Source organism: Phocoena sinus, chromosome 19 (assembly GCF_008692025.1).
Source record: "Phocoena sinus isolate mPhoSin1 chromosome 19, mPhoSin1.pri, whole genome shotgun sequence".
In the NCBI taxonomy this organism is placed as follows: domain Eukaryota; kingdom Metazoa; phylum Chordata; class Mammalia; order Artiodactyla; family Phocoenidae; genus Phocoena; species Phocoena sinus.
Genome location: NC_045781.1, coordinates 7650117 through 7665689, shown reverse-complemented (window position 1 = coordinate 7665689; position 15573 = coordinate 7650117). Strand labels below are relative to the sequence as shown.

Sequence of the window (15573 nt, the reverse complement as noted above, 5' to 3'; positions counted from 1 at the left end):
GTCCAGTGGTAGGACTCCGGGCTCCTAATGCGGGAGCCCAGGTTTGATCCCTGGTGAGGGAGCTAGATCCCGCATGCATGCCGCAACTAAGAGTCCGCATGCCACGACTAAGAGTCTGAATGCTGCAACTAAGAAGTCCGCACGCCACAACTAAAAAAAGATCCTGCATGCTGCAACTAAGACCCGGCTCAGCGAAAATATTTTTCAAAAAGAGAATATACTACAATTTATTTATTCATTCAAATATTCATGAACATTTGGGTTATTTCCAATTTGGAGCTAGATGATATGAATAATGCATCTATCAACATTGTTTTCATGAGTCCTGGTTCCACAGTATAGACTCAGAAGTGGAATTGTTGGGTGGGAGGATGGGTTACTGACAAATCTAAACCATTTTCTACTGGGAAATGACTTTGGTTTACTTCCTTCTAACACCGTTTCCATGGAAACATACTGGGCTAATGTAAATACGGAACGCCAGCTGTGTTCCCAGGCAACAATGCTGATTACAAAAATGGCCCCTGATTGGTGAACGATATCAGATTGGAAGGATTATGAGTGGACTCAGAGACCCCAAAGGCCTACATGACCAGGACTGAATAGAAAACTGGTTTCTCTGTGGGGTGTTTCTTACAATGGAATATGTTCCTTGTGGGGTCTTAGAAGCTGCCCTGATGATCTGTTACAAGAGGTGGCTCATGTTGTATATAAAACTTCCCTATGCCAGGGCGAGCAACACCCACCCGTACAGTATCATCCAACTGAACATGCTGAGAAGCAGCCCCTGGACGCTCAAGGAAGATGTACTGGATGCTGTTGTGCAAAGATGCTGTTGTTTCTTGTCCTCTTTCCTTCTACAGAGTTAAGTGAACCTGGTGCCAAGTGACAGCCTATTGGATCCTGTGAGTGTGATGGTCAGGTAGAGCCCAAGACTGCTTCTGGTGACCGTCCATGCGGAGTAGATGCAACCCCAGATCGCAGGGTATGTCTCTCTTCAAATTTAATAGATAATGGGGGGAAAAAACCTTTTCAGGATACTCATGACAATTTAGACTCCCACCAACTGGTGGGGTCTTAGCAACCAACACTTCATAAGGGTTCTCACCGTTCCTTCTTTCCCCAGCACTTGGTATTTTTGGACACTAATTTTTGAAAATCTGGTGAGTGTGTAATGATACCTCCTTATGGCTTTCATTTGCCTTTCTCTGAATACTGATGAGTAATAATTCTTCCATTCATTGGACATCTGAATTTCTTACTTGGTGATGTGCCCACTCAAGTCCTTCGACTGTTTTTATTTCTTTAATTTTTTTATTTTTTAAATTAATTTATTTATTTTTGGCTGCATTGGGTCTTTGTTGCTGTACTTTCTCTAGTTGCGGTGAGCGGGGGTTACTCTTCGTTGAAGAGCACAGGCTCTAGGTGGGTGGGCTTCAGTAGCTGTGGCACGCGGGCTTCAGTAGTTGTGGCTCGCACGCTTAGTTGCTCTGCAGCATGTGGGATCTTCCTGGACCAGGGCTCAAACCCGCGTCCCCTGCATTGGTAGGAGGATTCTTAACCACTGTGCCACCTGGGAAGCCTTCCTTTGACTGTTTTTAAATTGAGCTGACTCTTTAATGATTTGTAAGAGATCCTTATATGTCCTTGACGCTAGGTTCTTTGTCAGCTATGTCTTACAAATAACCTTCAGTACTGTGACTTAGTTTGCACGCTCTATGGTTCTTTTGGTGAACAGGAGTTACTAATTTTAAAGTCATGGAATGTATCAATCTTTTCCTTTAAAAGTAGAGATTTCTGTACCTTAAGAAATGTTCTGCACTTTCACACATTTAGACCTTTGATCCATCTGGAATTAGTTTTGGGGACAGTGAGAGGTAAGTGTCTGGTTTCATCTTACAGTATGGATATCCAATTTTCACAGCACCATTATTAGAATCCTCCTTTTCCCATTTCTTGAAGTCAAATATCAAGTGTCCACATATGCATAGGTCTCAGCCCAGTCTCTCTATTCTGTCCCATTATCCCACTTGATTAGCCCTGCATCAATTATAAGAGATTTATTTATTTATGTCGCATCATGCGGCATGTGGGATCTTAGTCCCCCAACCAGGGATCGAACCCGTGCCCCCTGCATTGGGAGCATGGAGTCTTAATCACTGGACCGCCAGGGAAGTCCCATAAGACCTTTTTAATAAATCTTGATAATTGATAGAGCAAATCCTTCCACATTGTTCTTCTTTTAAGTAAATTTTAGTCATCTTGTCCACTGCACTTCTCTATAAACCTTAGAATCTCTTTATCAATTCCATCCATTAAAAATAAAAACTTTTAGGGCTTCCCTGGTGGCGCAGTGGTTGAGAGTCCGCCTGCCGATGCAGGGGACTTGGGTTCGTGCCCCGGTCCGGGAAGATCCCACGTGCCGCGGAGCGGCTGGGCCCGTGAGCCATGGCCGCTGAGCCTGCGCGTCCGGAGCCTGTGCTCCGCAACGGGAGAGGCCACAACAGTGAGAGGCCCGTGTACCGCAAGAAGGAAAATAATAAATAAATAAATAAAATAAATAAAAACTTTTAGTGTTTTGTAGAGATTACATTGATTCTATAAATCAATTTGGAGATCTGACATTTTACAACACTAACTCTTCCAATCCATGAATATGGTATATTTCTACATTAAATTCTTCTTGATTATCCCTCAATAAACTTTTACAATTTACTCTATCGAGGTCTTGCACACTTTTGTTAGATGCCTTCCTAGGTACTTCTTTTGACTATTATAAATTTGTCTTTTCTTCTTCTATTTTCTAATAGCTATTGCTAACACATGGAAATATTAATTTTGTATCCAGCCACATTGTTAAAATACCTTGTTAAGAATACCTTGTTAAAATACATTGTTAAAATACCTTGCCTCTTAGTACGTTGAAGTTACAATGACACAATCTGACTTCCAATGTTTCTTTTGAGAAATCAGTTGTCAGTCTAACTGTGGCTCCTTTGAAAGTAATGCCTTTTAAAAGTTTTCTGGCTGCTTGTATATTTTGGAAATTTCCGTATGTCCTGCATAAGCATGGCTTTTTTGTTCATCCTGTTTTGGACTCTAAGGCATCCTTGAATCTGTGGATTCACTCTTTCATTGTTTCTGGAAAGTTCTCAGATATTATCCTGTCACACATTACCTCTGTCCCGTTCTCTTTCTGTTCTTCTGAAACTTTTATTAGACAACTGTTAAACCTTCTCACTAGATCTGCAATTGTCTTGACCACCCTTCCACGTTTCTCATCTTTTTGTCTCTCTGTGCAAGATTCTGGGTGATTTCTTTGGAACAAATTCTTTCTTCAGTTTTTTGGGGGTTTTTTTTGGCTGCGTTGGGTCTTCGTTGCTGCGCACAGAGTTTCTTTAGTTGTAGCGAGTGGGGGCTACTCTTCGTTGCGGTGCGCGGGCTTCTCATTGCAGTGGCCGCTCTTGCTGCAGAGCATGGGCTCTAGTGTGCGGGCTTCAATAGTTGCAGCATGCGTGCTCAGTAGTCGTGGCGCACGGGCTTAGCTGCTCTGTGGCATGTGGGATCTTCCCAGACCAGGGCTTGAACCCAAGTCCCCTGCATTGGCAGGAGGATTCCTTTTTTTTTTTTTTTGCGGTACACAGGCCTCTCACTGTTGTGGCCTCTCCCGTTGCAGAGCACAGGCTCCGGACGCGCAGGCTCAGCGGCCATGGCTCACGGGCCCAGCCGCTCCGCGGCATATGGGATCCTCCCGGACCGGGGCACGAACCCGTGTCCCCTGCATCGGCAGGCAGACTCTCAACCACTGCACCACCAGGGAAGTCCCTTTCTTTGGCTTTTATTTGACTTATTGTCTATCTCCCCAGTAGAATGTAAACCACATGAGAGCAGACTCCTGTCTGTTTTGTTGACTACTGTGTCTTCAACACCTAGAACAGTACCTGGCACTTAGTAGGCATTCAACAAATATTTGTTGAATGAATGACTATCACCAGACAACTACATCCTTTCTTGAACTCATGAGGAACTTTACAGAGCTATATTCAGAGGATCCACCTGACCTACAGTTCTCCATAATCAAGTTTCTTAGGGCAAAGGAATCCATGGAGTCAAGATAATAAGATCATCCCGGTTGGACCTGTCTCTGGTGAGTTCCCATGAAAGACTAAGGAAAGCCAGCTCCGGCAGCCAACACACTACACACATGTACTACCATGAAACAGCCAAAATTTTGAGGTGTGTAAATCAGACAGAATTCAGCTTCCAAAAGGCAGCTCAGGGTGATACTGAGAGCTGGACAAACGGACTGATTGAAAGTCAAATGTAATAAAACTACAGAACATGTAGTAGACAGAAAAATGCCCCTCACCCTCCTGCCCAGATGTCCACATCTAAATCCCTGGACCTTGTGAATATGTCACTTGAAGTGGCAAAAAGGACTGTATCTGTGTGTTTATGAACTGTGTCACAATGAGTTGTGGTCCTAAAAACTGAAAAGAACACTGGCCTAGAAAAGTCACATTGTTTGCAGGGCCAAATAACAAGGTCTTGAAGCAAATAGGAAAAATCTGTCTAGGGAATTCCCTGGTGGTCCAGTGGTTAGGACTCCGTGCTTCCACTGCAGGGGGCACGGGTTCGATCTCCGGTCAGGGAACTAAGGTCCCGCATACCACACGGCACAGCCAGGAAAAAAAAAAAAAATCTGTCTAGACTCTGCTGAGTTACCCACATCCTCTTTTTGCAGATGAAGAAACTACAGCCCAGAGAGGTGAAGACTTGCCCATGGTCACACAGCGCTGATATGCCAGGACCAGGATTCTAATGCAGGTTTCACTGACTCCAGAAGGTGAATCTTTCCCCCTTAACCACCTTTTTTGAAGGTGTGGGGCTGTGCTAAGCACTAAATACTCATATTCCTACCGGAGCCTGAACACAACTCCCCCAGGGAGATGCTTTCAATAACCCCATTTTTCAGATGAGGAAGGTAAGGCTCAAAGAGGTTATGACACATGCTCCTAAGTAAGATCCACCAAGTCTGGTCTCAGAACCCACCTGCCTGTCCAGGGCTCTGGTCTGCTCCTGCAGCTCCTTGACCTCAGCCTGCGCCCGGACCCGGCACTTGAGCAGGTGACCCATGTTTTCCAGCCTCTTGCTGTCCTGCTGCCGCGTGACCTGGCTCTGGGCAATGCTGATCTGGACCTGCAGCTTGTTCCGCACCCCTTCCAGGCGCTGAATCTCCTCACTGCCCAGGCAGGGAAGTGGAGGGGAAGCCAGAAAGGGGCAGAGCTCGGCCTCACTAAAGTCCAGACACACTGGGCCTTCCCTCCCCCGTCAGCCCCAGGAGGAGGCCAGCACCCACCTCCTCAACAGCCCCGCCCCAGCTCCAGGGCCCCAGGTGCTCGGCTCACAGTTGCTTGTTGATGCGCTGGTGGACCTCCTTGCTGTAGGCTCGCCTTTCACCCTCCATCACTTTGCATTGCCGCTGCAGTCTGCTCAGCTCCCAATCCACTGAGGTGGGACCAGGCCAGGGAGGGACTCCATAGGAATCCAGGTTCCAGCCCCTCCCTCCCCAGCACCTAGGAATTCTGGCTCCCTGAGGGTCTCACAAACTTCACCTGAACTGCAGACCCAGTTCCCAACACCACTCTAGGGCTGCACCTCAGTTCCTGTATCCCTCAAGCTTCCTCATCCCTTCACACTTCCTGTACCCCAAGCCGACCTTCGCATTTTTCCCCTAAACCCACTCCTACCCGGGGCTTGGGCACACATGTTTCCCCACTAGAGGGCACTCCTGGGAGGACTCACAGTCCTCAGGGACCAGAAGCACAGGACCTGGAACTTGGGAAAGCTGAGGACAGGTGCCAAGACCCCCAGGGCACCATTGCTGTTCCCTCCCTCCCCTTCAGCCCACTGCCCAGCCTTCCTCAGCCCCACCTCCCGCCTCCTCGCTCTCAGCCCATCCCCCTGGCTCAGGCCTCATCCTCCCCTTTCTGGACCGTCACCCCATCACCCCAGCCTCCTCCCTAACCTCCTGGCCTCCCCTCACAGCTCCAGAGGGTCTTTCTATACCTAGAGCTGTCACAGGCCTCCCTGGCGCGCCAGCATCTCCAGGACAAAGTCCCAGCTCTTCACCCTGGTGTTCAAGGGCCCACAAACCCAACCCTACCCACCCCTCTGGTCTCTTCCACTAGCTCCCCAACTCTCACGGCCCAGTGGTTCTCATCCAGGAGCAATTGTGCCCCCTTAAAGACATATGGCCATGTCTAAAGACACTTTTGATTGTATGGTGCGGGGGCAGGTTGGGGGGTGCTACTGACATGAAGTGGGTAGAGGCCAGGGATGCACTGAGCATCCTCCACCACGCAGGACAGTCCCCCGGACAGCAAGGAATGATCTGACATCTGACCCCAAGGGTCAACAATGTGGAGACTGAGAAAGCTTGCTCTGATCGTATGCTGTTCTCTCTGCGGAAACACTCGTCCCTTCCTTCTCCTGTTGGTAATTCCTGAGAGAAGTTCTGGGCCCCGCTCAAACTTCTGCAGTAAGTCTTCCCGGCCGTTCCACTCCCCAGGCTTGGCCCGCCCATCTGCCCGGCTCCACCTCCATTCTGGAGCCTGTGCGTTTCCCCACTAGAGGGCGCTCCTGAAGTCCCTCCCTGTCCCCAGTGCCTTGCTGCACAGGACCTGAAACGTGGGAAAACCGGGAAAAGAATGAATGAAATAAAGAATGTACGAATTACCCGTTCCCTCCAGGAAGGCCTCGCTTCCATCCTCGGAACGAGCGCTCCCAGCAGAGAGTCCTAAAGGCATCTTGGCCAAAGAGCGTGGGGCTCCTGTAGGGGTGGCACAGGACCCCTTCAGACGGCGAGCAGGAGAGGGCTATAGGAGGAGGGCGGGCGACGAACAGCGAGGGACTCGGAATTGGAAGAGAGTGACCCCAGAACTAGCTCTGGCCTTTCTTTGAGTCTCAATTTCTCCAGTGGGTTGGAGTGAGACACCTCTAGGGTCTCTTCCCATGCCTCTCCCGACCTCCCACCTCTCACATTCTCTGTCTTGCGTCGCGGCTCTGACTCTGGCGGGGGGTCTTCTAGGCTCTCGGTATCTCCGAGGCGGGACTGTTTGGGGAGGGGGCACAGAGGAGGGGGAAATCCCCCCAACCCCGTCGGCTGAGGGGAGTGAGGCCTGGTCCCTACCTGCTGGGCTGGAGTGCCTGACATGTCCTGGATGCTCCAAGCTCACTGTTGTGGTCTGGTTACTGGGGAGATGAGGGGCCAATGAGGCCTGAGGACAGCAGCCGGGGAGGGACCAAGGCCACCGAAGAAAGCCGTGGGAGGGGAGACTGGGGAGGAGAGGCCGAGGAGGCCACGAGGAGACTTGCGGGGAGCTCGGGTGCTATGAGCAGATGAGTTAGGGGGGAGCCCTGCGAGGGGCGGGGCTAGAGGGCTGCGATGGGCGTGGGTTCGGGGTCCTGCCAGGGGCGGGACCTGTGGGGGCGGGACTGTAGGCCTTGCGAGGGGCGAAGCTGTAGAAGACTATGAAGGGCGGGACTGAAAAGGCCTCTGAGGAGAGGGACTGGGTGGGCCTGAGGGGCGGGGCTTCAGGGGAGGGCAGAGCTGCCGGGACCGAAGAGGGTTGGGGCTGGCGAACCTCAGCAAGGAGTCAGAAACCCGTCCAGGCCGGGGTTTCGGAGCCTTGAGAGGGGAGGGGGAAGGAAACCTGTAGAGGGCGGGGCTGAGGGCATTGTGAGGGGTGGGGCTTCGAGGGCTGAAAGGGGCGTGGCTGGAAGAACACGGGAGGGGTCTGGTGGGAGGGCGCCGGAAGAGCGCGGATTCCCAAGACTTGTGGCGGGGGTGGGGGACGACTAACACGGAGGCACTCAGGCTCAGAGATCCTGGGGAAGGATGGTCGAGATGGTCTATTTGGGGAGCACAGGGTTGTGAGGGCTGGGCTGTGTTTCCAGGAGGGAGAGGCAGTAGCTAAAAGAGCCTGTGGAGGCAGGGCTGGGAGGGAAACGTCTGAAAGGCTTTGGAACTGGGCCAAGGTCCTTCGGGACGGGGCGTGGGAGATGCGTGTCTTAAGCTGATTAAGACCACGTTATTTTGAGGATTCATCAGCAGGCACGCGGTGCCGATGCCGGAAATTGTGAGGGGGGAGAAGCGCTCACCGCCGCCTCAGGTCCTCGAAGCGGCTGACTACGCATGCGCGGCCAACGGCCTCCTGAGAGGCAGCCAAAAACCCACAGCCGCGTTAGAAAGGCGGGAGTGGGCGGGGCCTAGGGCGCTCCGTGCCATCCCTGCTTTCCGGCCACGCCCCCATGGCGGCGCCCTTAGCCCCGCAGGGCACGCCCTGTTGACGGCAGGCTGTTGCCCCCTTGACAACAGGCGGCTTCCCCCGTGGGCCTCTACAGAGCGGGCTGGCAGTAGGCACCGCTCCCTGCAGGCTGGGTGTGCCCGATGCCTGCGGTTTCCTGTGGGAGGAAGCGGCCCGCGGGCGCTCAGCTCGTAGCTTTGGAGGCCCAGGAGGGGGAGATCCCCCCCACCGCCTTCGGGTCCCCTGATTCTCCCCCTTCTATAGGGCCCTAGCATGGGGGACCCCCTGCCCGAACACCCACGGGGTGCCCAACTCTGGCGCTGATTCCGCTCTGGGAGCTTGATTCAGAGTCCTAGCCTCCTGTTCCCCACCTCCCCCCCTCAAATTCCATCTCCCTAGACCCTAGTCCCCAGACTCCTCCCAGGACCCAGGTCCAGTCCCCTTGCCTCCTTGAAGAGCATACGATCTCAGTCCCTCATTTTTCCCCCAGTGACCCAGGCTTTCTAACTTACCTGGGGAACTGATTTCAGACCTCCAGTCTCTTGTCCTTCTCAAAGATGTAAACTGGAACTACTTTATTCCCCACCCCCAGGGACCTTCATTTTGTACCCCCAACTTTGTAGTCTTGGGACCCAGCGGACCCAAGATTTTGCCCCTTCCCCAAATCCTAGAGACCTTGATCTTGGGTCTCCCAGTACTGAATCCACTCAGGGCCCCAGTGTCTGGTATGACAAACACATACAACAAACAGCGCTCACTTGGTGCCGGGCACTCCTCTAAGAACTGCTCCATGATGTATTTACTACTATTATTTCGATTTTACAGTTAAAGAAACTGTGGCATAAAGAGATTAGTAACTTGCCCCAAGTCACAGCTAATGAGTAAAGCAGTTTCAATTTGAATCCAGCCAGCGTATCTCTATAGAGTCTGTGCTATAGTGATACCCAGCTTCCAGGTCTCCCGAGTACCCACCCAGTCACTGAACTGCCCTTCCCTCACCCCCTCAGGGAGCCCAGATGACCAGCCATTCTCCCTCCCTCTAGCTCTGGCCCAATCAGATACCCAGACATCCCATCGTTTAGTTCCCTTCCCTTGTAGGGACCCAGGATTTCAGTTCTCCAGCTCTTAATTCCATATTCCGGATATCTGGTTCCCTGTCCCTCATTTTTCACCAAGCACCCAACCCTGCCAAGAGACCCAGGTACTTAGTGGTGATCACCCCCCACCGTAATTCAGTAACCCAAGAATTAAATAACAATGATAACGATAATAGTTGACATTAAGTCCCCGGTACTGCACTTCTGTTTAAAACCCTCCACTGGTTTCCAACTGCACTTAGAATAAAATCCAAACTCCTCCTCTAGGCTTCAAGGGCCCTCTTTGATTTCCCTTCCTACCACTCTCTCTCGTTCCCTATGTTCTGGCCACACTGGCCCTTCTGTCTTCTTCTCAAACAACCTGAACTTGTTCTCAAAGGTCTGTGCCCATCCTCTCCCTGCCCCGCATTCAGATGACTCCCGTCTGCAAGTCTCAGCTCAGATGTCACCTCCTCAGAGAGGCCTGGCCAGATCACCCTTTTAAAGTAGCCTCCCATCATTAGCAGTGTCACTCTATTTTATTTCCTTCAAAGCCTTTATCACTATCTGAAATCTATCTTCTTCACTGATGTTTTGTCTTTATCGTCCCTCTCCCTCAACTAGAAGGGAAACTCCATAAGAGCAGCAGGGCTCCCATCTGTTTGCTTCATTATTCACTCCTGGTTCATAATAGATGTCCAATGAATGTTTGATGAGGAGAGGAATAAACATGTTAGGTGTGTTAGTGTACTGGTATTACCTTATTCGTTTAGAATAAGTATCAGAATTATTATCAGTATTAGTATATTGTCAGTATTATGAGTAGTATTGTACCCACCTCATAGATTAGGAAACTGAGGCTCAGAGAGTTGAAATAATTGGTCAAGGTCCCCCGGGGCAGGAAACAGTAGCCCTGGGTTCTTAACTTCCACCTCCTGCCCCCTTCTGGAGTTCCACACTTCCTCATTTCCCATCCCCTGACCCCCACCATGGTGCCAACGCCACCAGCCCTCACCTCACTCCATGCTGCAGGAATCTGGCCTCATCCCTCAGTCTCCCATCCCTCTGAGGATTCATTCCTAAGCCCCATCAAGGAAAGCAGACATCAGTCTCAGGACCAGTCCCAGAGCAGAGGCCTGAGAATCAAATCCTCCCACCCCTGATGCTTGCCCCACCTGAGGGCCCCAGCTCTGTTCCCTTCCTGCCAAGGACGCATCATCTCAACCGCAGGAGGGAGCCCCAGAAGATGCCTGTCTGGGGGCAGTGGGTGGGGGCCCAGAGAATGAGGAATCCGAGTGCCTGGGCCCTCCCTCTGGCTGCAGACCTCAGCTGGGTGTGGTGAGGGTGGGTATAAAAGGGTCAGTATATATTGAGAGGAGCAGAGAAAGAGAAACCAGAAGAGTGAGGAGAGAGAGGAGGAAGGAGGTACAGACAGTGAGGACAGGACCGAGAGAGACAAGAGGCAGAAGGAGAGAGAGAGGGAGAGAGGGAGACGGGGAGAGAGAGAGAGTTCCGGGATTGGAGGGGAGAAGGAGGGAGAGAGCAAGAGGGGAGAGGGAGGGAGGGAGGGAGGAAGGCAGTGAGAGGCGGGGGCCTCTACAGGGTGGAAGGAGGGAGGAGAAGGGCGGGGCACGGAGGCCCAAGCGAGGGACCAGACTCAACTCTGACTTTTTCCGCCGCGCTCGGTAAGTTTCCAATCCGTTATTCAGACTGGGATTTCTTTCTTTACCTGGGTGTGCAGCAGTTTGGAAAGGAGACCCCCCAGCTTGGGAGAAGCTTGGAAATCCTTGTAATTTAAGAAGTGATCTCTTTGCACTTGGGGTGGAGACTTGGGAAGGGGTGGAGCCCGGCAAAGTTTGAGGGTTCCCAACAGAGCCTCCCCACCCGAAAACTTCCTGCTGTTTTTTTCCTGTGGCTGTCCACTCCCCCCCGAGGACCCTGAGGTCAGGGCTTCTCGTGAGAACAAGCAGAGTCTGGGGACCCTTCAGCCACCTCCCCCCACCCCTCTCCCGCCCTTTCTGGACACTTGAAGGGTCATGGGAAGCTGTCTCCTCCTTCTTGGGCCTCTCCCCACTCCCAACACGGATCTTGTCCACTTTCCCTACAAGGTGTCTAGTAGACACTAGTCTGGCAGCAGGGTGGGGTGCGGACCTCATGGGCATAGCCAGGGGCTGGGGTTTCCCTGGTGTTTGGGAGGCAAGGGGGCGAGATGAGTCACCGACCAGATGACTCACTGGGTCCCCCTTCCTCCCCCCACCCCAGGAGAGGAGTGGGGTGACTCAAGTATGCCTGATTCTGGGGGCAGACTCCAGATTCTGATGAATCTGAACAGGCGGCAATATGAATTTTCAGAACCTGGCCCATAGGTGCCCAGGGACAGGGCTCTGAGGAGATGGGGGCCACATTGCTAGTCTTACTCATTCCCGACCCGAGAGTCCATCCCTGGCCCCCTGCAGGCCCTGGGGAATTCAGGAGTCCGGGCCCCGGGCCCCCAGCCCCCTCCTCCTTCAGACCCAGGAGTCTGGAGCCCAGCCTCCTCCTCTCTCAGACCGGGAGTCCGGGGCTCCTAGCCCCCTTTTCCATTAGACCTGGGAGTCTGGACTCAGTCCCCTTCTCCACCAGAATTCAGACATGTCCCCCGCCCCTGTGCCAACCTCTTGACGTGATGGTCTCCTGACGTCCCCATCCAGGCTTCCAGCGCAGCCATGTCACTCCTCCTGCTGGTGGTCTCTGCCCTTCACATCCTCATTCTCATCCTGCTTTTCGTGGCCACTCTGGACAAGGTAAGCTTACTTGGAGTAGGAGCCTCCCGCTCTCCTGCAGACTCCTGCCACACCCCTCGGCTAGTCACTCTGGCCCCGCCCCCTTTCCCTAGCACTCACCCTTCTGAGCTCTGCCTCCACCCTACGTGCCTCCCCCCGGCCCCACTTTCCTACTAAATCCATGCTTTCCCATGGCACCTTGCCCTTTTCCTAACCCTTCCTAGTCTCCCTAACTTTGTCCTTGTTCCTCTGTCCATCCCAGTCCTGGTGGGCCCTCCCCGGGAAGGAGTCCCTGAATCTCTGGTACGACTGCACATGGAACAGTGACAACAAAACGTGGGCCTGCAGTAATGTCAGCGAGAATGGTGAGGGGTGAGGGGCATTGGAAACTGGTCTGCAAAAGGGAGGGGTAACCCCAAGTATCCTCCCGGGACCAAGGATTGGGAACCCCCCAAGGTTTGAGTGGGCAGGTCTGGGTCCCCATGCTGAGTGACAGAAGCTGATGTATGATGACCCATCTATCTGGATGGTAGGGGGAAGTATGCTCATATTCTAAGGAGGATGGGCTAAAAGCCCCACTCCCTATGGTTCAGAAGGAATGGAGGCCACATGCTCTAGGTTTAAAGAAAGGGGGAAAAACTCCCAAGATTCTGAGGAGACATGATTATGTTTCCAAAGTTCTAAGGAGACAGGTGTTCTGAAGGGGTGGCTGGGACCAATCTTTCCAAGTTCCAATGGGGCGGACCACATTACATTTCTAAAGAGGTGAGGCTGAATCCTTCTAAGGTTCTAAAGAAGTGGGGCCAGGTGCATCTGAGTTCTAAAGGGGCAGAGCTGCATGCATAGAAATTTTGAAGTCAAGGTGAAAGAGTAAATGCTTTTTGCCTAAGGGCAAGTAAGAATTTTTGCTCTCCTTCTATACAACATTGTACTGGAGGTAGCCAAAGCAACAAGGCAAGAAAAAGAAATAAAAGGCATAAAGATGGGAAAGGAAGAAGTAAAAATGTCTTGATTCCCAGTGAACATCTTTATATAGAAAATCCTAAAGAATCTGCAAACAGCTTCTAGAACTGATAAGGGAATTTAGGAAAGTTACAGGAATTGAGGTCGATATAAGTGATACTACTAAGTATCTAAGGTTGTATGTCTCTAAATGGAAGAAGGGTTGGTGGGGGCAATGACGAGCAAGCAGGTGGAGCTGGAACTCTGGACTGCTGTGACTTCCACCTCTGTCTCCTATTGCAGGCTGGCTGAAGGCGGTACAGGTCCTCATGGTGCTTTCCCTCATCCTCTGCTGTCTGTCCTTCATCCTGTTCATGTTCCAGCTCTACACCATGCGGCGAGGAGGGCTCTTCTATGCCACTGGCCTCTGCCAGCTTTGCACCAGTGAGCACTGTTCCCTGGGAATTCAAGGGAAGGGAGGAGGCCTGTGAGGATGTGGCGGGGGGGGGGGGGGGGGGGGGGGGGGGGGGGGGAGGAGCTGAGAATGGACATCTGATGAATGAAAACAATTCTCAACAACCCAAAGACCACCAGAGCTTCCTCCCTTGGCTACCTCTCTGCCCCGGGGACTTAGGGGAGTTGTAGTTTTCAGTGACTTGGTTTGTGGTGTGCAGCTCTGAGTTATGGGGGAACTGGCACTTCGGGCTTCAGGGAGCCAGGGCTGGGGAAGGGGGTGTGGACAAATAATTTAGATCCCACGGATGAAGGGGTGCCAGCAGGGATAGGTAGCTAATTAATACGCCAGGAGAGAACTCTGAATCATAATAGTAGTGGTTTTATAATGTCAGCCAGTTGCTGTTTCTTGTGGACCTACTATGTATCAGACACTTCAGGGAGTTTTATGTACTTTTCAGTTTTTTGACTTCAGGTGCAAAGGACTAAGTTAATCATGGTCATCAGTTTGGGGGAACATTATCTTTCTAGGTTCCCTCTCGTTCTATTAATTCACTATCTGTGCGCTTGGCTTGTAGAAAGGTGCTCAAAAGTATTCCTTGAATGGATGGATGGATGAGTAGGTACTTTCGTCCCATTTAATGGATGAGTAAGGGGGGCCCGAAAAAGTTAACTAAATTGCCCAAGGCCAGTCTGCAGTGGCCCCGAGGCATGGCGCTGGCGGAGCGAACCACAACTCCCAGCAGGCAGCGGTGCTGCGCACTCGCCCTCCCGCGGCTTCTTTGGCCCGTGGGTTGTTGGGAAATGCAGTCTTCTTGTGCGGGTCCTGCGTGACGCGTGGTTCCCATCTCCCCACAGGCGTGGCGGTGTTTACCGGGGCGCTGATCTACGCCATTCACGCCGAGGAGATACTGGCGGAGCGCCCATCAGGGGGCAGTTTCGGTTACTGCTTCGCCCTGGCCTGGGTGGCCTTCCCCCTCGCCCTGGCCAGCGGCATCATCTACATCCACTTGCGGAAGCGGGAGTGAGGGCCGCGCGTCCCCTCGTCTCCCCAGCCGGCTCCCGGCCCCTCCACCTCACCCCGAAGCCCCCACCCCGCCTCCAGAAAATAAAACCATTTAACCGCTCGTTCTACCTTTGCCTCCTTCCTTCCTTCCTTCTTCTGGGACCCAGGCTGCTCGTGCCTGATCTTTCCTGAATGGGGACAGCCCCCATCAGCAGCAGCTTGGTCTTCAGAACGTCTAGCTCCAGGCCCCCGTCTCTCTCTAACTTGGGATACAGGAGCCCGCGGTCCCAGCAGCCCTTCTTCCCCTTCCACAGACCCGAGGCCCCCGGGCCCTCCGGTCTCAAAACTCAGGATTCCTCCCAAGACTAGACCTTCAGGCACTTCTAGGTAAGAACCAGGAATCTGTGTTTCCAGTCCTCTCTCCTTGGCCAAGGGTCTCTCTCAACTAGCGAGGCTGTGTGTCTTGTTCTAGATTGCTGTTAGACAGGCTGGGACCTGGGACCCTTTGCTACCTTGCTTGCACCTGGACAAATATTTCCTCCAGCTACAAAATACAAAGAAACTATAAGGGACTAACTGCACGCATGTGCACATGGGGCAAATTCTGGACAACAAGATACGAAGAGACCAAAAAGCCCAACTGCCACTTCTGAAGAACCAGGAGCAAAAGAAGGGTACTGCGCGTGCCCACTGCACACATCACCGAAGAGGTGGGCAAGCCACCTAAGCCACTCCTCTGGCCCAAACACTGGACACACCCCTACCCTCACCCCATAGAAGGGACCAGCTCACCCCACTTCAAGGGAAACTGTTGTTTGTTCTCTCTCCCCCCTGCTGCAGCAGGAACCCCAATAAAGCCTTGCCTGAATTTCTTATCTGGCCTCTGATCAATTTCTATTGATTAAGGAGGCCAAGAACCCCGGTTGGGGACAGTTGAGTCTCTTTTTTTTCTCCCTCTGACCCTTCCTCTGAGAAGACTCTTTTCCATTTCCCTCTTGGAACCCAACCCCTCTTCTTCCCCCACC

General features: G+C 52.3%; 2 protein-coding genes across 11 annotated transcripts in view; one reads left to right on the top strand and one right to left on the bottom strand.

Moving 5' to 3' along the window:
• Positions 1 to 12058, bottom strand: part of CCDC114 (coiled-coil domain containing 114) — a 33009-nt gene extending 20951 nt beyond the window's left edge. The window contains exons 1-4 of one of the 9 annotated variants that reach the window (XM_032612389.1): positions 12040 to 12056; positions 6740 to 6832; positions 5409 to 5508; positions 5053 to 5242 (exon numbers count right to left, since the gene is read on the bottom strand). In XM_032612389.1, coding sequence (XP_032468280.1) covers positions 5053 to 5242; positions 5409 to 5508; positions 6740 to 6809 — 360 coding nt within the window. In that variant the 5' untranslated portion in view covers positions 6810 to 6832; positions 12040 to 12056. Of the gene's footprint in view, positions 1 to 5052; positions 5243 to 5359; positions 5875 to 6739; positions 6833 to 7192; positions 7529 to 11114; positions 11369 to 12039 lie in introns of those variants that run through there. The other 8 variants (XM_032612390.1, XM_032612388.1, XM_032612393.1 and 5 more) reach the window with 8 other exon arrangements.
• Positions 8635 to 14676, top strand: EMP3 (epithelial membrane protein 3). Of its 2 annotated transcripts, none has more exons than XM_032612398.1 (5): positions 8635 to 11070; positions 12076 to 12168; positions 12410 to 12512; positions 13393 to 13533; positions 14401 to 14676. In XM_032612398.1, the coding sequence occupies exons 2-5, from the start codon at positions 12091 to 12093 to the stop codon at positions 14568 to 14570; spliced, it is 492 nt and encodes a 163-aa protein (XP_032468289.1). In that variant the 5' UTR covers positions 8635 to 11070; positions 12076 to 12090; the 3' UTR covers positions 14571 to 14676. The 2 variants fall into 2 exon arrangements, with proteins under 2 accessions (XP_032468289.1, XP_032468290.1); XM_032612399.1 differs by having other exon boundaries at positions 10782 to 11070; positions 12008 to 12168; positions 14401 to 14670.
• The last annotated feature ends 897 nt before the right edge of the window (positions 14677 to 15573 follow it).